The sequence below is a fragment of the Euprymna scolopes genome, chromosome 39, assembly GCF_053919585.1.
Source record: "Euprymna scolopes isolate OS-2025 chromosome 39, ASM5391958v1, whole genome shotgun sequence".
Classification (NCBI taxonomy): Eukaryota; Metazoa; Mollusca; class Cephalopoda; order Sepiida; family Sepiolidae; genus Euprymna; species Euprymna scolopes.
The window spans coordinates 58,229,923-58,253,188 of NC_136520.1; the positions used below are offsets into that span (position 1 = coordinate 58,229,923).

The 23,266-nt window shown below is 32.4% G+C and overlaps 1 protein-coding gene across 3 annotated transcripts in view; it reads right to left on the reverse strand.

Annotated features, from left to right (window-relative positions):
• LOC145263789 (spectrin beta chain-like) overlaps nt 1-23,266 on the reverse strand; it is a 532,547-nt gene that overhangs the window by 94,144 nt on the left and 415,137 nt on the right. For all 3 annotated transcript variants that reach the window (XM_080120846.1, XM_080120847.1, XM_080120845.1), the window contains exons 59-65: nt 22,061-22,182; nt 20,254-20,314; nt 17,007-17,108; nt 12,953-13,153; nt 11,773-11,850; nt 8,981-9,244; nt 6,797-6,943 (exon numbers count right to left, since the gene is read on the reverse strand). In XM_080120846.1, coding sequence (XP_079976972.1) covers nt 6,797-6,943; nt 8,981-9,244; nt 11,773-11,850; nt 12,953-13,153; nt 17,007-17,108; nt 20,254-20,314; nt 22,061-22,182 — 975 coding nt within the window. The remainder of the gene's footprint in view (nt 1-6,796; nt 6,944-8,980; nt 9,245-11,772; nt 11,851-12,952; nt 13,154-17,006; nt 17,109-20,253; nt 20,315-22,060; nt 22,183-23,266) is intronic.

Sequence of the window (23,266 nt, forward strand, 5' to 3'; positions counted from 1 at the left end):
TAAAATGCTCACTTTTAAAATAAAAATCACCAAGGGGGATAACTCATTTTAAATTACATATAGAATGTATTACCTTGGTTTAACGTTAAGTTTAAAAATGTGCAAATAAATGAAAATTTAAAAACTAAAATGACTTCACTGCATCCTAAGTAACGCTGCATAGGTACAGTTAGTAATGCAACAACATTTAAAAAAAAAAAAAAAAGAAATTGAAAATAAAACAGAAAAGAAATAGTTCAAACATTTGCTTCATAATTTGATATAATCAAGATTTATATAATAATACACTAACGCATTTCATGTTTCTACGTACGCATCATCTTTCGCACACATAAAAATGAGATTGTTTGAATAAAATAAAATATGCATCAAGTGCACTTGAAAGCCAAATCACAACGTTCTATATGGAACTCACACCCTTGACAAGATGGTTTGATTAGCAGAGATGAGTGATTAATCTGATATCATTAGACAATTCCAATCTTATCCATTTTCAAATTAATTGTTCCAAAATCGAACTATGTTGTCCAGTCAATTAAAACACTATAATATTAAATACATTAAAAAAAAAAAAAAAAGTAATTTATTTTATTAATTTGAAAAATATTTAGCTAACAATTATTTTTTCAATAAGATGATAGAAAATGTTTATTTCTTTCTAAAAGAATTTAAATTTGCTACAATTTTAAATAAAGAAAAAAGAAACATTAATCTTATTTCAAGAATATGTAGCTGCCAATGAAAATTATCTTTATGGAAGAAGAAATAGCCATTCTTTTTTTAATATAGTACAGACATTATTTCAAAAGAAATATTATTAATATAAATTTCCAGCATAGCCACAAACAAAAACGTGGTAAAAAAACAACCAAAAAAAAAACAAATATATAACAAATAAATGTTACCAAAGACAAGATAAATTACTCTACCACAGTGACATTTATTGGGTAAATTTTTTACCAATATTTTGTTTTATTTTCGATTTTTTGAGTGATTATCGAGACTCCCCCCAGATGACAGTCTAATGTCAGACATTTTTTTTTTTAGTTAAAACTTGAGACTTGGCACTACTTGTGTTTCAAAGTAAATAAACGCTTTAAAATAAGTTTAAACACAAAAATCCTTATCCAGATAGGTAGAAAAGTAACTTATCTTGCCTATGGTAACATGTATTTATTATATATTTGTTTGTTTGTTTGCTTGTTTTTAATCACCTTTTTCATTTTGTTAGCAGTACTAGAAAATGCCCGAAAATTAGAGTGATGTAACAAACATAATTTGTGAGTTAAACATAATATTGCTATCAGAGTAAATACACTATTTAAAGATGAAATAAAAAGTTTAAAAAAACAACTTTTCAACAAAAAATTTTTCAGGTGTGACAATTATACAACAGTGATGCATTTTCTAACATGCAATACATTTACTTGGATAACGTGTTTTTTTTTTTGTTTATCTTTTAATCTGTGATTTAACATCTTCCGTAATTATTTCACATATTCATGTTTGTATAAATAAAAAGCCTATACTATAAATAGGCGTGTGTAGATTTCATTTTCCAATTGCATTCAACCGAAAACATTCAGGAATAATAAAAAAAAAAGTGATTTAAATTTGGAGCATGCAAAAATACATTTATTTATTTCATATTTGATGTCTTTGCTTTGCATAGAAATTTCAAAATGTATAGTATTTCTTTCAAAACTTTTTAACTGCAGCAACAGGAATTGTCAGTGACGGTAAACAGCTGCACAAATGGTCGGCTCTTACTGGATATGAAAACAGTTGATATCCTTTTGCTGAGTGAGAAACACCGAATCTAAGAAATTAATACTGATTTTTATTTCTGCATATATCACAGGATATAACACAATGGAAGGAAGTACGTGACAGAAAAGCAAGATTGATTCTGCATTTTAGGAATATGCCAAATTGTGCAGATGTATTCTTTTTTTAAGTCAATCAATCACTCTTGTGGATGTGGGTCAGAAAACTACAGTTAATCTAGACGTACATTGCTGAAACAAGTAAACTAAATAAAGCCCAGAAGCAAATAATGGTGTTATTTGTTGTTCTTCTTCATGGTGGCACAAAGTGTGGCACTATGGGCAAGAGACCTTTCGGGGGAACCTTTGGGTCCTTGCGCCAAACTTGTTTCCATGAGAAAACACGCGCACATGTCATACATAATCTTCAAAATGTCAGAATATATCAACCATGTTTGATGACAGTTGTTTACAAAACGCGGTTGTATCAAAATGATCCGAGACCGCAGAATTTGAAAGTTCAAACCCAAAGGAACTCGTCATCGAAGTCTACAAAAACTAAACAATGCTCAAGTGTTATGCATGCATGTCTGTCTTTCTTTCACTCTCTTCATTTAAAAAGAGGAGAATTGAATTGTATTAAAAAAGAGTCATGGCTAAGATACTGAGCAAGCAAGATTTTTTTTTTTTTTTGTTTTTTTTTTTTTACTTCGGAGTCACCACTTAAAGACTTGAAGCATAATATAGTAATTGTTAATGGTGAAAATTGGCTAGAATTTGATTATTTATGGGGGATGGTTCAACAAGAACTTGTTTACATTGGATTTGGAGGCTATTTATTCAACTGGGAAGCAAGATATCGTAAAACTTGAATTTAACTTGAAAATACTATTTTTCAAAAATGGCACGGTAACAAAAGTGCATAAGCACCAATGTTTTAATGACAAAACAGGAATTCTTGAGACTATAAGGATCATTACAGAAATGCATACAAAAAAAAAAAAAAAAATGGATCAACAACAAAAAAAAATGAATAACGATTACAAACGTTAATGTTTCTATAATAACTTGGTGGGCGTGTGTGTAACACAATGTTGAACATGCAAGAGATGAACCAAAGAATCAGTGTTAATGGTTACCCTGATTCTGAATAACTGCCATGTTTACATATTTACAGATAAAAAAAATGTATTTATTAGTAGAGATTAGTTTTTCTGAAAAGAACAGAATAAAAAAAAAATAAACAATTTTCTATTTATGTTATTTTAAAAACAGTTTTTTGGGGGGTTTTTTAATGAAAAAATTCAACAACAACAACAAAAAAAAAAAACAAATAAGAAAATGTGGTGTGAAATAAAACAAAATGTCCATCATTAAAATGGGAATAAAAAAAAAACAAAAAAACTCACCAACTCATTTACCCATAATATTTCCAACCAGAACTGTTTGGGCAGCAAGAAATAAAGCAAGCGGCATATTTTTTGTAACCATTTTCCAAAGATAATTTTTTTTTAACGTTTAACATTTTCAGCAAATTTCAAGATAGAAAATAAAATGAAACATTGAAAAGAAGTTATGAATTTTTTTTTTTTTAATCTTGAATTTATGCTTAATCCAATCAACCAAGTCAATTAAACCAACTTTCATTTTGAATAGATTATGAAACCATGATTAATAGCTGGGCTTTGTTTGAAATACCTGAAGATGCTAACCTATACACACCTGCATCTAACGATATTTAGTCTCCTAAGAAAGGCTCATATTGAAGTGCAAACTTTCAAAACTATAAGGAATGTAAGTATCCAATGCACAGTAAAATTAATTTCCCAATCTGCTGGTCATGGTCCTCAGTGTGCACATAGAGAGAGGACAGTACAAAAATTTTTTTTTTCGTAAACAAATTCAATTAGTTTGAAGTAAAAAAAAATATTGAGGGTATATGCAAGGGAGGCGAATGAAACAGGAAATCATTCTTTAATAAAATAAAAGTTATCTCTCTTACTCCATTCATGAATTGGTGACATCAGTCTACATGGCACAATTAATATGTAATGGAAATAATGTAATGGATTTTGATCAAAATTTGCATATTTCTTTAAAAAAAAAAAAAAAAAAAAAACAAGCATTAAGTATTCATTTTTTTTATTGGATGATTTGTTTCATTTCACTATTACACTGAATTCTATTTATGCATAGTTTCTACATTCTGGATAACTGCATAGAATTTAAGATGAAAACATTCTAGCACATGGAATAATAATCTTTTTGCTTATGTAATTCAGCGATGCCCTGGGAGTGCTTATATGCAACAGAACTAGCTGGAGAAATTATAGAAAGTTTAAAAGTCTATCTATATACGCATAAAGATGAGGTTTTTTTTCCTCGTAATGACATTGATATTAAAAGCCTACTTTTTCTATTTAAAAATTATTAAAGCAAATACGAGTGACTACATGAAGGTTAACTAATTTGCATATTTCTTTAAAAAATGAGTATTAATTAATTATTCATTTTTTTATTAGAGGCCTGGTTTCATTTCACTATTATACTGAATTCTATTTTTTTTTTATTTAGTTTTGCATTCTAGATACCATAATACTTAGTTTGCTGCACCTTATAACAAAAGTCACAGAGAATTTCCATCAGATCTGCCCAGTAGTTTTCAAGAAAAAGTAGAATGGAAACACAGACAGAATAAGAGAAATATAATATAGATATGCTAACAGAAAATTCTTCAATAAGAATTTCATTTTTTACAATCTAGATATCCCTGAAATTTTTCTTCAAGTTCATCTAGAGTCACTAGGAAGAATTATTGGTTAGGTCCATAGAATATAAAGTGACTGAAATGTATTTGGATACGAAAAAATTGATTTTTAAAACTAGAGATTTTCTTTGTCCCATAAAACGAAAACAAAACTCAATGAATAATGTATTTAAATTTTAAAAAATATTAGTAAGATTTATAAATAAACTAGCGGGGGTATCCGGCGTTGCCCGGGTGTTTGGAGGTGTGTATGTAGGAGAGGGTGACCCTGTTTTAATATTATAAAAAAAAAAAAAACATGATGTTAAAAAAAATTGAAAAAAACAACAAAATAAAGCAAAACAGCGAACAAACGCTAAAAAAAAAGAGGAAAAAAAAGGTGTAAAAGAGGGAAAAAAGTTTAGGTAGGAAGATAGGCTTGAACCCGAAGCATCGAGGCTAAGGTGGAAAAAAAAAAAAAGCATGACACGTTACCCCTACGCCAAAGAGACATACAATTGAGAACAAATAAAATTAAATCTTTAAAAACACTTGCAGGTGGTTTAAACTAGGTCAAACATGACGTCACTGTCGTAGTAGCAGGAGGAGAGAAAATGAAGGAACGATTTCTTGTAGAAAAGGGTTCAGTTTAGGGTGAAGGAATTAATGTTTTTGGCCAATTTTTCGATATTTGTCGTCCAAGATGTCGAGCTTCAAAACGATACCAAACTTGTGAAAATCCGTCGGCTCTGTCGAAAGTTTTTGCGAGACATACAAACACAAACACACACATTCGCTTTTATATATATATATATAGACTAGGTGGGGGGGGTACCCGGCGATGCCCGGGTGTCTTGAGGTAAATCAATACGGGGGGGGGGGGGGGGGGGAGATCATAATAAAATAAAATAAAATAATAATAAAAAAATGTTTTGGTAGGTAAGTATGAGAATCGAACCCGTACCCTTGAGTTGGAAATTAATGTGTGAAAAAAAAAAAAAAACGTGCGATGTTACCATTGGGCTACCGCGACATACAGCGTAGACGTGTTTTATCTAACTATAAAAACAGGCGTGCGTAATAAAAGTTAACTTTACTGCTTCCGTTTGACCTAATTAAGAAGGTCAAATAGAAGTCACGCAGCGTAAGCATCTGAGTTTGTCTCGCGCGCAATGCCGCTGGATTTATTTGCTTCCCCACTGAGCAAATTAGGCACAAGGCCGTTTTTTAATGTGGAGAGAGAAGGAGGGGGAAGGGAAAGGGGGGACCAGCTCCCGAGAGGTGGGAAATGGGAGCTGGATAGTAACTGTGGTCTGTAGGGTGATCCTTACATTGACCAAGTTCAGATACGTGGGGTTACCCCCACATATGGTCTTTGCTAGTCATAGCTTGCAGCATCCGTCGGAACAGATACTACACTTTGATCTTGTTCCTCGTGGCCACAGAGGGCCAGGATTATTTATTTGCTTCCCCACTGAGAAAATTAGGCACAACGCCGTTTTTTAGTGTGGAGAGAGAGAGGGAGGGGGGGGGGGACCAGCTACCGAGAGGTGGGAAATGGGAGCTGGATTAATAACTGTTGGTATGAAGGGTTGCCCCTTCAGTGACCAACGTTTGAGTTTAGTTTCATTTTATTTATACTAAAAAGCCCAATCAACACGCGAGAAGCCAAAATAGCAATAATTTTGTAAAAATCGACGTAAATAAATCTATACGCTACGCGCTTTCCTAATTCCTCGATATTATTATATAGGACCCATACACACAATTTTAAGCGATAGTAACAACCCCGGGAGCGCGTGCGAAAGAAGCCTTTTGAAGACATACACGAAATGATCACACACATTTTGCCTTTTATATATATAGATAAAACGGAATTTGTTTAGATTTGTTAAATTCATTTGCCATTTCAAAGCTGTACAAAACACACCAGTATTGTTAATGTTATTTTTAACTTTTCTTTGAAACAAAAAAAAAAAAATTACAAAATTAAAAAAAATAAGACTTTCATTCATAACATGAACAATTCTGAGTAAATGCCACTAGTATCATAAATGAATCAAGCACATTTTTTCTAGGTCTGTATTTTTCTGATATGCTCAATCACACTCAAATAAGGTTTGTACAGTAAAAAAAAACAAAAAATTAGTCCTTTTAGATGGATTTACAACTGAAACCGGCTTGATAAACAACTGATATCAGCATTGTGATTCTAAAAATACAGTTCTATTATTCAACGAGTTAAGATGAAACTAAAGTTTAAAGATAGTGAATGTGTATTTACCTGTATAATATCATCAATCCGGTTACGATTGGCTGTCAGTTCTGCTTCAAAGGCCGCATGTTTCTTGATTTTTGATTGAAGATTTGTTGAATCTCGGTAAGATTCTTCAGATGCGACCTTTAGCTTTTCCTGAATCCAGTTTGTTACCTTGGAAAAAGAAAAAAAAAAAAATCAGCAAATCTCTGTTGCAGATATTGACAAGGCGTGCATCTAAGAAAGCAATTCCTGTTATGGATGTGTGGCAAAAGCAGAGCTGTGCCATTGAATTTCTGGCAAATGTGCACTAAAAAATGGTGCTGACAACATAGAATATAAATTTTAGGGCACAAAATGTTGCCCGTTTTAATGCTATCTTTTGAATTGAAAGTCATGTTTAATTTCAGAAGAGTTTCCAACGGGTAGCTAATCTGTATAAGTCCTGAGATGAAAAAGAGTTCATTGGGTAGCTAATCTGATAATAAACCAAAAAGTCTTGAACTTTAAAAGTTTGCAGACAAAAGAGCAAAGATCTTTCGCGTGTTAACACAAACAATTATGTGCAGGAATTCTAAAAGATCCAATATTTTTATGGAGCGATTCTGGTTTTTCATTGGTTGCTATATTTTTTCATTTTTCTTATCATTTTGTTTAAGCCAGGGATGGGGCATCCTACCAGATGCCAAACATACACCTGCTATTTTAGACACTCCAACCGAGAGATCTTTTTAAGATTCTAACCGTCCCTTTAAGTGCAATTGTTTGAATCTCCTTTGCACTTGGTTTACCTGGTATATTTGTAAGATAGTTTGTAAAATTCTTTTTCATAAGTCCGGTTGCTCCTATAATTACTGGAATGATAGAGATCTTAAGGTTCCAGTTTCTTTTCATGTCATACATAAGACCCTGGTATTTAGTAATCTTTTCCCTCTCAGCTCTGTTTAACCCAGCATCATTCGGGACACTAACTTCCACCAAGGTTGCTTCCTTCTCCTTCTTGTCCCATATTACAATGTCGGGTTTTATAGCTCCGTTTTCTAGGTATGTGGCTGTAGGGATTGCATAGTCATAGTGGATGGTATATGACTTGTTAACGACTGTTCTTTCGGGTATATGTTCCCATGACTTCTTACTGCATTCGATATTTAACTTATTGCAGATCGTCCAGTGGAGATATTTGCATACTTCATTGTGTCGCATTGTATAGTAGCCGTCCTCTAGCAGAACCTTACAGCTAGAAATCAGGTGGCTCACACTCTCTACTTCTGTGTGGCAGAACCTGCATTTGTTGTCATTGCTGAGACCACTCATTTTTTTAAACACATTGGTCATCAAGCCTTGATCTTGGGCAGCTATTATAAACTTCTCCTGGTCATAGTGGAGCGATCCATCCTTTAGCCAGCTTATAGACCCTTCCTTATCAATATAGTCTTGGTTATATTCGTCCAGAAAATACTTGGCCCGTTGTTGGTTGGCCCATTCTTCAACTTTCTTGTCATGGAAAGCTTTAGTGTATTTCTGGCGACTTTTTCTGGCTATTTCAGTCGCAGGTATCTTTTCTGTTTCTGTCTCACTTGTAAGACAGTCTTCCCCAAAATGTTTGGCCAGTTTTGTGATGGATGTTGTTCTACTGGCTCTTGATTCCTGATGTTGGTGTACCATCTTGAGAGTTGGGTTTTTAGAGCTCATCAGATATTGTCCGGTGCTCACAATAGTTGCACGATGTTGATGGTCAATCTCTGAGAGCCCCATACCTCCTTTCCATCTGGGCAGATACATTCTAGACAGACACTGGTTTCTGTATATTACTTTATACATTGTCAGCATTTTACGTGTCTTAGTGTCTATCAGAATGTGGCTCGATTTGATTAGTCAGTTCCTATCGCGAGTGTCTATAAACAGAACCTTCCTATTTTCTTTAATCATACCCTCCATTTATATAAAAAAATATTGCAGCACTATCACTACTGTCTTTGTAGCTCTTTAACTTTTTGAACGACCCTCATAGAAACACATTAAAAGGACTACATATTTTGTCTGCATATGATATTCCAGCCTATTCATAAACCGAATAAAAAAAAAAACTTTGATGCATCTGCAAAATGACCAGCTGTTACTAACAGTGCACACGAGAGAACATGCAGTTACAGCTAGCAAGCGATTAACTATAATCAAATTACTCAAACGTGTAAACATTGTTCAACTTACCTGATAGAGATTGCGCAGGAAGAGCTGATATTTACGAGAATTTTCTAAAGTTTTGTGCCGAGCAGTGGAAGTGGCCCAGAGTTTTTTACGCCGATCCACCACGGCTTTAGAGAGGGACTGGATCTCATCAGAAGCATAGTGCTGCTGCTTGCAAAGGTCACTAGCAAATTGGGTAAGGTCATCAATCCGGTCCTCCTGAGCTCGTAAAGCCTTTTCGAAACTCTTGTGCTTCTTGAGCAAGGCTTCAACAGAAAACAAAGTATCCTGGAAAGCAGATAAATAAAAAGAAACATAAATCAAAAAAAAAAAAAATGCGAGAAGGGAGAACAATTCCAGATAAAAATAGAGACTCATAAAATTTTATTTATGAAAATTGCTCCAGACAAGGCATGAAACCATTTTATGAAAGGAGCTTAAAAAAATTTAAAAAAAAACAAAAAACAAAGAAAATCAAAAATAAGTATTAGATGGAATAAATTTGGACTCAGAAAAGACCAATTCTCCAGAAACATCGCACATGATATATGCACATTCAAGTTTTCAATGTTTGGTTCTATCTTTCAGGTTTCAATCAAACCTGGGAACACCAAGAAATAATAAAGCAGTGGCTGATGGGCAGAAATCAGAAGCTCACAGTATTAATGCTGGAGTCACTCAAGGCTTCATTCTGGGCCCAACTCTATTCCTGATCTACATCAATGATCTCCCAAATCACATCCTAAGATTATTCATAGACATTTATGCTGACGACACTACCATCTATGGCAACACTTCAAAGGTCGTAAACGTAAACGATCAAGTTCTGATTCTCTCTCTCCTCTGATCTTGAACACGTGGTGAAATGGAGAAAGAGGTGGCTGGTAATTTTAATGCATCTAAAACCAAGCTTCTATCTTTACATCATCAATGCTCTAATTCCCATCTGGCATCAATTGAAATGAATGACTCTCATCGTGGGGAGGTTCCATGTTTTGACAAGCTTCTGGTTCTGACCTTTACTCTTGATCTGAAATGGAACACGTATATCGAATCTGTTGCCAAGGCTGCTGGAAAAATGGTGGAATCGTTCTACCGCTCCAGTATATATCTTACTACTGATGCAATTCTCTACCTCTATAAGAGCCAAATACATCCAAGTATGGAGTACTGTTCCTACATCTGGGCAGGATAAGCTGCTAGAAGCAGCTTATCCTGCCTTGACAAAGTTCAAAATAGACTTTGTAGCCTAGTGGGTGATGCCCTTTTCTCTTCCCTGCAACCTCTTTCTTAAGACATGTTGCAAGTGTCTTTGTTTTATCATTATTTTCATGGCAAGTTCTAATCTATGGTTCCCGCTAGCCTGATTTTCACGAAAAACACTCGTCTAACTGAAACCATTACCAATAATTTCCCCCCACTTTTTATTATTCGGATACTTCTCATCTTGAGTGTTATTTTCACAACGTTTCGGTCGATGTAACCTCTGACCTTCTCCTGGTGTATCATGTCAAGAATCTCTGTCAAACTCTAGAATCTGTAGGAAATTTTTTATTGAACCGTTTATTTAATCCACATGGGTAGTATGCTCTCGTTCCATCAGCCATGACTGAGTAGAAGTCCTAAACAATCTGCAATTGTGTTTTGAGTGGCACTGACACTGAGGATTGAACCTCTAATTTCCAGAAGAGTGCATCTTTTACAACTGAATTTTTTTAAGTACTCTATCCACTATGCCACGAGTCCTTTCAGCAACATTGTGAAAATAATACTTAAGATGAGAACAGTAGCCAAAGAATCCAATTTATTTGCAGACTGTTATCCTAATCTTCATAGTTGTTGTTTCACAATGTTTCAACCAACTATTCCTCTGGCCTTCTTCAGGTGATTAACCATGGCAGGATAGGAATGCTGAGTCTCTTAACTGCATCCTCAGCAATCACTGCCTTCCATAGTTGTTGTCTCACCATGTTTTTGGCCAACTAATTTTGTGGCCCGCTTTGAATACAATTTAAACTGCTTTCTTCAGACAATGCTGCCCTCAAACCTCAGAGACTTAACGCCTCTCTTCATTGTGCCATAGGCCCTGAAAGGCTATCCCATCACGGTTAACCACGAGAAGAAGATCAGAGGAATAATAATTGGCCAAAAGATGGTGAAACACCAACTATGAAGATGAGGATAACAGTCCACAAATAAATAAACAAACAAAAAAAATAAATAAATTACTCATCTCAAAGGATTCCAATAAAAAAGTGTATATATATATATATATATATATATATATATATATATATATAAAATCAATCCTCATTTTAAAGACTGAGAAACGTAATAACAATTAAGTCTTCCATTATTCTACAGACAAATACTGCATTATCAGTAAAGAGCATGTAGATGATGTATTTTCAATTAAAAAATTTCCATCATACGTCATCATTCAACTATCTATTCAACTCCTATCCTCAAATGACTTTTGTCCTTGATAAGTATAACAACATATCGACACTCATCTCATGAAGGTTGAACCAGCTGATGTATTCATTTTCAATCCTTTCATAACATTCATCAATTCACTGACAATCCATCTATTTCTTCAGCATTTTCTCTCACTGGAAATTCCATGCAGATACCAAAATTCAACAAAATGCACTTTAAGAAGGCCGGAGGTTACATCAACCGAAACGTGAAAATAACACTCAAGATGAGAACATTAGTCCGAAGAATCCAAAAAATCAATGCGCATTTAAAAAATTAAGCAGCATAGTCACATCAGAGTAAGAAGAAAAAATAATTTAGAAGCATAACGGACTCACTCCAACATCTTTGTAACTAAGGACAGATTCTTTAGTTGCCAACCAAGCATCAGCCTGTTCCACAGTTTCTTTATAAATCTGAAATTAGAAGTTGTAAATATTTTTTTAAAATGTAAACCAAAATTTAATAACATGATATATGATAAGAAATTAAAGTTTATAGAAGGCAGAACAATGCAAAGGTGTGAACAGATAGACTCAAACTGACAACTTTAGATATAATGATAGAACCAGCTATGCAATTTCACTATTATTGATCCAATTCATATGTATGACCATATATATCATTAATTTTTTTTTTTTAAATGATAGAACCAGCTATGCAATTTCACTATTATTGATCCAATTCATATGTATGACCATATATATTATTCATTTTTTTTTTTTTTTAAATAAAATAAATTTTTGTTTTAATAATATTCTTTTCTTAAAAAAAATGTAAAATAAAAACAGAGAAAAGGGTTTCAATATTAATAATAAATTTTTTTTTAATAATAAAAACAGAAAAAGGTTTCAATATTTATATTATAAATTTTATGTAATACTTGTAATCAAATCACATTAATCAAATACTTTCTTTTATTAGGTTGGTGCAAAAATGTTTTTCGACATTCAACTATATATAAAAAAACATTTTTGCACCAATCTAATATTTATTCATGGAGATTAGTTAGTTAAATAATGTCTATAATGTATAAAATCTTGCCAGCATTTTTATTATATTCACTTTAATGCTCATTTTATCTACATTGACTTTTTTTTTTCTTTTTTTTAAAATCTTTTTCACCCCCAAATAAGGCATATTGCCACTTGGACATAAGAGGCTACTACTTGGGATTGTGTCTAACAGGGGACTGTAGGGAGTTAAGTAATGAGATGTCTGTTTACAGTATATTTAAATTTATGCAGGTTAGTACAGTCAGGGAAGCAGAAAACGGTGACAGAATTCTTAAGTCTAGCAGTTTGAGGGAATAAGCTATTAGAATAAAAGGCTTTAAGAAATTTAAGAACCTTAACAGTGAAGTGGTGGGATTTTGTTACATGTCAGGTTAGTCGGGAGTATGTACATTGCAGAGGCATAAGTGCTACAAGTTCATTAAAGAACTTGTAAAACAGTTCTTGCTTCTCTTCCAAACAAAGCATTGGCTTTGAAAAATGGTAAATTTGAAAAAATACTCACCTGAAGATCATGACATTCTGTGAGAAGTTTACTGCGCTTATCCCAAGCACCATTCAGCACCAGCCGACTCTTGTCGAGTTCTTTGATCATTTTCACAACATCAGCCGTTTCTGGAGCGTTTACAGCTTCGAGTTTTTTCAGGAGATTGTTTCCGTTTTCTCTGACACCTGTCAAGACTTTATGTCGTCCGTCGATTTCAGCCTAGAAATAATTCGCAAGACTGTATTAATTGTTTATTTTATGACATATCAACCTCTTATGGGTCATTTAATGACAAAACATTAGTTGTGGTATGATGGATGGAAGTTAAATGTTACTAGAGAGTTCTTTCGACTATATTTTGTTATATAGCTTCATTGCTCTTAAAAATATGGTTTGCTTGTGTTTAATGACCTACAACCTTTCTATGGTCATTTAAGGTCATGCAATGGTCTGGTTGGGTTTTGTTTTATGGCATATCAACCTTTATTTTTATTTTTGGTTATTTGATGCTGATTGTAGTGATTTGAATTTTTTTTTTTTTTAAGTTATTGTAACCCATTCTGTAGATAAAGATCATATTTTTTGGTACAAGTTTGCTTTTTTAAGAAATGTCAGTATTGTCTTTGGATTCACTTTCTCAAAAAGTTCCCTCATGCTGTTGACATCATAATATTTTTTTCAGATATGTGAATGTGAGAGGTCGCTACAATCTAGAAGAGAGTGCTTCACCGTAGAGGGTTTTTTGCAGAGGGTCTTTCTTTCTTTGCAGGAAGAAGTGTTATGTGTGTATGCCCCATTCGGATGCAGGACAGAACTACTCTTAGAAATATCAAAATTTTATTTGGCTCAACCTTTTTGAAGATCTCTTTTGAGTTATTTTCTTGGTAGTTTCTTAAACATATTCAAAGTCTATATAGACTGCCAGTATATGATGCACTGTGTAGGGTTCTTGGCACTATATTAAAATGCCAGACAAGATACATATTAAAAAAAATTAAAAGATTGTATTTTCAGAAATTGTATAATACTTGCAGTTGAAAACGGATGACACTGTATCACTCGTCATTAAAAAAAAACAAAAAACAATACAAAAAAAAAAAAACAGTATCAAGTGATAAAAAATATCAAAATTTGATATCACCAAATATGGCTAAATCCTTCAGATGTAAAAACTAGTACTTATACATGAAACAATGCAACACCTCAAGTAAAAAAAAAAAAAAAAAAAAAAAAAAAAAAGATTAAAAGTTTCTTTTTGTTTCAAAATAATGACCTTTTGATCTTCACAGCTAATAATTGACCAATAATAAAGACTGGAACCAATATTAATAACTAAAATAACATACACACCCTTATATATATATATATATATATATATTATATATATATATACATTTGTGTGTATGTGTGTGTGCATATAATTATTTATGCAGCCAGAAAACATTGCAGCTCACAAAAGCCATGATAGCCAACAAACTGGAAGTCAAAGACTCAAGTTTCGCCCTCATTTGGGCTCATCAGTTAGGCACTAGCAGTGTCAGAAATTTCGTGAAAATAGTGAATAATTCCACCCCATCTTTCCAAGCTTATAACTCCTCGAAAAATGTAATTCAAGCCCTAATTTTTTTTTTCAATTAAAGGAGTAAGGACCAAGGTTTTATTTAAAAAAAAAACAAAACAAAGTGTTTTTTTTTTTTTAAAAAGGTTTTAAACTTCGGACTTTACAGGTAAATTTCTAAAAAACTGATTTTTTTTTTTGTTTTAAATTTGAATATATTATTTATTGACCTTTTCTCTTCAATTTGTGATATATAAACCTATTAAACATAAATTAATTATTTACTTTTTAATAGACATTTCAAAATGAGAGGCGTAAATTATTCGACCCCCTATCTTTCTAAGCTTATAACTCCTCGAAAAATGTAATTCAAGCCCTAATTTTTTTTTCAATTAAAGGAGCAAGGACCAAGGTTTCATTAAAAAAAAAAAAAAAAAAGACAAAAAGAAAAAATGTGTTCTTATAAAATAAGGTTTTAAACTTCGGACTTTACAGGTAAATTTCTAAAAAACTGATTTTTTTTTTTGTTTTAAATTTGAATATATTATTTATTGACCTTTTCTCTTCAATTTGTGATATATAAACCTATTAAACATAAATTAATTATTTACTTTTTAATAGACATTTCAAAATGGGGGGGGGCGTGAAAATGGGGGGGGCGTGAAAATGGGGGGGCGTGAATTTAAAAAAAACGTTTGTCTAAAATATTATATTCGGTTTATTGGAAAGAACATAAAATTTCACATTGACCCTGAAAATATCGTAAAAATAGAATCAATAGAAAAATTTTGATAGATTTTTAAAATTTAAAAATTTAAAAATATTGAGTTTAAAAATTGAAAAATATTGAGTTCGGAAAATTCATTACTGTTTTAAAAAAAAAATAAAAATATTTTTATTACTTTTAAAACAACTGTAATAGTTTATTTTGGAAGTATAATCCATAAAGAAAATAAATAACCCACTTTTAACAGAGAAATTACGAGATTTTTATATTGTATTCGCAGTTTCGTGTTAGGGGTGTCAAAAATTCCTACAAAAATTCTGATACTGCTAGTTAGGCACATCCAAACTTGGGATTTGAAACCCAAGCCTCTTGCATGCTTTGACTTCCGGTTTGTTGGCTGTCATAGCTCTTGTGAGCTGCGATGTTTACTGGCTGTGGAAATAATTGTACCTTCTCTCACATTCTGAAGGAGATATATATATATATATATATATATATATATATATTACACACACACACGTGTGTATTCACTTTTCTTGGCCAGGATTTGATTCACTGTTTTGCTCCACTTTTCAAATTTCAGTTGTGATATCAAAATAGCAACACCTTGCTTTGAGCAGCAGATCATAGCTGAGCTTTTAAGCCTCTTACTTTTTTTTTTTTTTTTTTTGCTACAAATGGTAGATATACACACATGTATATATTATATCATGTATATATATATATACACATGTGTGTGTAACTTAATTATACTGGAAATAGTGAAAACTTGCTAAAAAGTCCTCTTAAATGAATCAAACAAACTAATACAATAAAAAATATCGATTTCAAAAGCAAGAAACCGTGACTCGATTAGTTAAAACTAACTTTATCTATATTTGAATCAACTACATTTTTTTTTTCCAAACAGCAAAACAAAAGATTTTTTTTGCTGACCAGTGTAATCATTAAATAAAACTAAAAAAAAAAGCATAAGGAATATAAATACTATATATAGATTCAAAAGCCTAATTTTGCAGTTTGAATCGTTAATTTTAAGACATTTGGAGTACTGATAAATAAGATAGAACTTTTTTACCTCAGCCCTTTCAAAAGTTCAAAATAAATGTTCAAAAACTTTGGCAACACTTGAACTGTTGATTATTAATACTAGGACTATATATTATAGAAATTAAGCTGTTGAGATCTTGACAAAATTATAGAAATTTTAATAAAATACACATCAGGTGTACTTGAAAGCCAAATTACAATGCAATATTACGGAAATAAAATATTTTTCTTGTTCGAAATTTATAATTTAAATATATTTCAGAGTCAAACTCCATCCTGATTATTTTGTGCATCTTTTTTTCTTTTTTTAAAGTTGGAAAAAGAAAAGTCAGTTAGTAAAGATCCGCACGTTGTCTCTCAGCGGTTGCATTTCGAGATGCCAGAATGGTGCGTTGGTTATGCGAGATTGGTTTTCTTTCTCCAACTTTACAACATGGCAAGAAAGAAGAGAAGAAAAAAAGAAAACAAAATACTGAGGATGGAGTTTGACTCTGAAATATATTTAAATTATAAATTTCAAACAAGTAAAATATTTATTTCATTTCGTAATATTGCGTTGTGATTTGGCTTTCAAGTACACCTGATGTGTATCTTATTTTATTCAAATTAAATCAACGCTTCTATAACGGAACTTGTACCTCTGACGTTATAGAAATTTTTTTTTTTTTTTTTTTCAAGTAAAAATGTGAATTAAAATCCTATATACATTTCCCCTCACCATGACTATTTCAACTTACCTTCCTTTCATGATGAAGCTGTAGCATATTTTCAGCTCCCAAAGAATCTTTAGCCAATTCAGACGAATTGATACGGGTCACCATATTGTTTGACCAATTCACCTAAAAATTAACAAAGAAAAGAAAAAGTTATTTTTGGAGAAAGTTAAAATCTATAAGCAATTTTCTAAATAAGTTAGAACAGGTGTAATAAATAAAATGAATCGGATATAACTGGTACCCAGACTCACATGAAACAGTGAACAGGACCAACAAAAAGCCGAAGGTTGATTATCTATTTACCGATATAAACTTTGATGGACAAACTGACCAATCGCTTCAAATCTTCAAAGAATACTGCCTTCAGTTCTTATTTACAATTTAATTAAAAACAAAATACAAACAAATCTTTATGATGTATATACCCATCACAAAACGAAGATGTTATATTCCAAAAATCACAAATAGATCAAGTAGTTTTTTTTTCAACTAAGAAAATAAAATTTTATTGATTGACCATCGTTTATGAAAAAAGGGGAAGAAAACTCAAGTTAAACTATCAAGATTAATTAAAGTGAATATAATTTACTATTAAAAATCGTTAAAATCATAAAAAATAGTTTCCTATATTAAAAAAAAGTCTACTTGATGAATTTATGTGATTTTTGGAGTATGATATTTTCGTTTCATGACGAGTATGTACATCATTTTTTCTGTGTGTGTGTGTGTGTTTTTAAATAAAGTCAGATTCTACATAAGTACCCTGCCTTCAAAAAACACTGATCATTGCAAACAAGAAAGCTCCTTTCAAGGGGGAAAACTGGCTCATCGCTACCGGCACTTGTGGTTTTGTTTTGCTTTGAAGCAGTTTGGCATATTTCCATTTTATAGACATCCAAAACGCAGACCCAACAATATTATTATACCATCTTTCGACAGAAAGATACCAGACTTGGATCTTAGCTTGAAGGCCAAAATAATGTATTTTAGCTTGAGCTTCACATTTGATACATTGGATTAAATTTAAAAAATTACTTTTTTTAAGACTGCATCTTCAACAATCGGTTTAATATTAAAAAAAAAAAAGGCAAAATGACAGCAAGTGGTTGATGGGTGTACAAAATTAAAGAAAACTCCAACGGTTCCTCCAAATACAAGGCAAGATTCGTCACAAGGAGTAGACTATTCAAAACTTTTTCTCAAACAGCTGACATCAGATCAGTTCACATACTAATGCAAATGGCTACCCAGTATGATCTTATCGTACGTCAAATGGGTGTGAAAACAGCATATCTTCATGCCCCCAATCGATTATGAAATTTACGTGGAACAATTAGAGGAATTTGAAGTAAAATAGAAAACAGGCGATAAACCAGTTTGTATGCTAAACAAATCCCTATACTCTTAAAACAATCGGGCAGAAAATGGAACCAGACTCTGCATGACCGTCTCATCAAAAATAACTTTACCAAAACCAAGTAGATCATTACGTCTATATACGTCACAATGATAAAGAAAGAATCATTATCATCTCATGGGTTGACGATTTATCACTGCTGATAACATCAACTCACCAAACATCACTAAGCAGATGCTAATGTCAGAGTTCAAAATGAAAGACCTCGGATAGATTTCAACATAGCCGAAGGCTATTTACAAACGAGGCAAGAAAAGTGAGCAACAGAAATACTAGAAAGGTTCAACATGTAAACCTAGAGCAACACCATGTGAACAAAAGTTGGATTCAATCAACAATAACTCCAATGACCTAGAAAATATTTTGAAGTCGGCGCTAGTTTAATTTATTTTGACGATCTGTGCTTGGCCGGACCCGAGTTATATCGTCGGAAAAGTATCGCAACACCTATCCGAACCACATGAACAGCATGTACAGGTACCTTCTATGCTACGAAAAAACGCATGATCAATTAAAGCTAATTGCATACAGTGATGCCAATTTGGCATTGGACGAACGCAACAAACGAAGCATGTCTGAGTACTGTACTAAAATCGGCCCACCTATTTCCTGAAAATCAAAAAGAAAACCCACAGTTGCGTTATCTACTTGCGGCGCTGAATGCGTGGCACTAGCAAAAACTACCCAAGAAGGTATGTACCTCACACAGCTACTCACAGAAATGGACCCATATCAAAAACACGCCCCCATTAAGATATTTGAGGACAATCGAAGTGTTATAGAGCTTTCCAAGAACCCTGTACACCGACAAAGGTGTAAGCATGTAGATATAAAATACCATTTTATCAGGTACGCCCTAAATAACAAGAGTATAGAGAGAATTTATTGTCCCACAAGAGATAGGCTAGCTGATATTATGATAAAATGTTCAACTCGAGCAAAACTAGAAAACTTTAAAGGACTTTAATTAGGACTTGTCTTTTTATTACTTCCCTTGGTTTGTTAAATATCCCATAATTCTCTGCGTGCGGCCAATAAAGATTTCTTCTCTATCGTCAACACATGTTGATAATTTTCCTCCTTAGAATTTCAGCTTTTTTTTTTAATTTTTTTATTTCTTCCACTCACAATGCAACTTGCAACATCGTACTGATTTCAAAAGTTTTTAAAAAATAAATAAATAAAAAAAATAAATAAATAAAAATTTAAAAAATAAAATAAAATAAAATAAATAAATAAATAAATAAATAAATAAATAAAAAAAAAGACTTGGGTACCATCAGCTAGAATTAAAACTAAAACGATTAGCACTCCAGCCACATTCCCTCCTGTTTGAGCTATCAACAGATAGATAAGAAAGATTTAAAATTAAACCAATTCACGCTACCTTTGAATTTGCATATGCGCAAAACTAATAAGTCAGCAAGGTGAAATGAATATTTTACATTATAACTTGTCGACATTTCTGTACGCATTATTCATCAATCTAAACATAGATTTAACTCGTTATAAACCATCCTTGGTGTATAATTTCTATTTCCGGTTAATTTCAGTGTCATGTGACCACTAGTTGAAGAGTTTATGGATGAAATATTTTCACAGAGGCACACCTACATCTGTTTTATTTATATCAATAACCAAAATTGATTCGGCATTTTATTATGAAAAAATATATCTAAATTACAAATTATAAAGAATAAAGACTGTCAACCAGTTCCTATTTACTTGCTTCCCCACAAGAGTAGAGTTAGACACAAGGTCAGTTTTTAATACAAGAGACAATTCAGCCCTCCTCCCCCACCAAAAAAAAAATCACAACTACCACAGAAAAGCAAAATCAGAATGCCTTACCAATTCTTGTGCATCAGAAAGAAATTTCTGCAGTTCATAACTGTCCTTAAGCTTTTGTTTCCTGTTAAAAGAAAATAATATTTTTTTTTAAACAATATGCCAAATTTAAAAATAAAAAATATGCCAAATTAAAAAAAATAATACAATCAAATCTTTAAAGGTACCATTTGTGCAAGATGCAGGATCACGACGACTTTTTAAAAGAAGATTTTGCTGGTTTGGTCATGTTCTTTGCTAACCTAAGAAAGAATTCATCCGCACATTTACAAGTGGGATTTCAAAAAACAATTCAGAGTAGAAATAAGAAAAACAGCATGTGGACAATCTGCAGGTTCAAATCGGAAAGTCAAACACTGAGTTAACATCCAGCAAAAAGAATATATTGTAAGGTTGTTATTACTTTTAAAATGGATCAAATGTATGCATATAGACTTGCAAAAAAAAAAAAAAAAAAAAAAAAAAAAAAATTGACAAACTTTTTTTTTTTTTTACAAGGTGGTCACCACTTATCAAGGCCCGGAAGCCACTCAGGGATAAGGGTTATTGTAAGTACAGTACGTTAGTGTGGATATTTAAAGTGTCTACTTAAGGGGGCGGTTCATCAGGAATTTGTTTACGTTGGACTTGAAGACATCCAAGTTGTAGTCAGGAGGGAAGCAGGCAGACGGAACAGCGTTCCACAGGCATGTAGTTCAAAGAAAGAAGCTTTGTTCATCGAATCTACGTTTTGATTTAGGCATAGATAAAGAGTGGAGAAAGTTTTTGACAGTGGATTCAGTTAGACAGGTGTTTTTTGTAAAAGATTGGTGAGGGGGGACCAGAGATTGGAGTTCAGACGAGCACCTGCCATTGAAATAATTATAAAACAAAGATAGGCTTGCAACGTCTCTTCTGTGGGAGAGAGGTTGCAGGGAAGAGAAAAGAATTTTTTTTAAGTGAAACATATTATATGAATTCAAATAAAAACATTTAAAAATTTATTTTTTATAATTTCATGAACATATTTCTTATGAAATTTCAAATAAAATAAAAACTTATTTTGAAAATGTTGTTATTAAAAGTGCAAATAAAGACTAATTGTTTTATTTTATCTTTTTATAATTTTGTTAATTTTTTTTTGTATAATTTTCAATAATGTCCTTTTCTTATATATTTTATTGATTGAGTGATTGATTGGTTAGGAAGTACGTTAGCTGACTATAACCAAAAGATTATATTGTAACGCTGCTATTACTTTTACAAATGGACCAAACGTTTTAACATATTCGCAAAGAAGTGAAAACTTTGACAAAAAACTTTTTTACGTGAAAGAAAAAGAAAAGTATTTTTTTTTTCACACAAATCACTGACACATTCACAACACGATAGGTTCACTCCTTTCCCTCTCCTGATCAGATAATAATCCGAAAGGAGTAAGAATAGGAGACATTTTGTGTTTATCAAATCGCCACACATTTTTTTCCTTTTACCTCCTCTTCTTCCTTCAATCTTGATACTTATATATGCATTTCATTCCATGATGTAACGCTTATGGCTTAAATGCTGCTGCAACATTAACTTGGCACATGAGTCATCAATATGCATATGTATCTAAACGACAGAGCCTGCAACTACGTTACAATATTAAATGATAACAGAATACACTTTTGCCAATGCAGCATACACAATTTTGAGATTTTGCAAACAGACTTCAATATCAGGCGGATTTATATTTGCATTTCACAAAATTGAAACCATGACCTTTTGAAAAAAAAAAAAAAAAAAAAAAAAAAAAAATTTTCCATTATTTTTTTTATTTTATACTCACCGAACAGAAAGAAGTTTTTGAAGGCATTCCCAACTGTCTTCAGCTTCGGTAAGTTTCTTTTCAATATGTGAGGACATATGAGGATACTTCTGTTCCAAATTGTATGCTTGCTGTCCCAATTTCTGAAAACAGAAACAAAACATTTTGCATACAAAAAGTCATCCTGTCGGATTTTCAAAGTCAAATAGCATTTAAACTTACAAGATCAAACTTTATCTGAAGATATTTGTTGATCAGAATGAAGCAGGCCATCTTCTTGTTTGATTTTTATTTCTTCCAGTGTTTAATTGTTTTTCCTTCCTATCTTTTCACACATATACATGATATGGTATTAACAGTGAGGTTCTCAGCATTAGTTTTGTTTTTCTGATCAAAGCTTACAAGTAATGCTAAATGGTGTCTCTTCATTCTCTTTTCTTATAGATGCTGGTGTTCCTTAGAGCTCTATTCTAGGCCCAACACCATTTCTATATATTAATAATCTGTGTGAATATTCAGAAAATTAACATCCGTGCTGATGATACCACTTTCTATTCTGGTGTTGCTTCTGGCACATCTTCCACAGATCATTTCTGGTGTTGCTTCTCGCACATCTTCCACGGATCAATTGAAGTATGCAGCTGATCTAAACCTTAATCTGGATCCAGTGGTGGATTGGAGTATGAAATGCCTTATTTCATTTAACCCTGTTAAGATTCAGCCTATATGTTTTAACTGTAGGCGGCATGTTCCTTTTCTTCCAGAGATACTCATTGAGGACTCAACTCTTGAGAAATTAACTCCCAAAGTTTTGGGTCTTTATTTAGCATGAAATCTTGGAGTCCATATATTAAACCCATTGCTCTTTCTGTTTTGCATTAAATTGGTTTCATCACTGTAAACACATACTCCCCCTTAAGACTTTTCTTTTTCTCTACAAATCTACTATCTGATCACGCATCTAACTACACGTTTGCCATTCACATACACCAGATATGCTATGCTGCACATGTTTACGGTAGTTACTACTGGAGAATTCCAGGAGAAATAGATAATAGAAAATTACAAAGTAAATTAAGTGCCTGATAGCAGAGAGAGAGGTATAGAATACAGTTGTCACATTTGGGCTGGTGAATCTCTCTTCAGTTTGAATGTTCTTGATATGGTGCAAGAAACATATCTGTAATTCGATTGGCTGCACTCTTTCTTTTTCTCTGTAACCTCTCT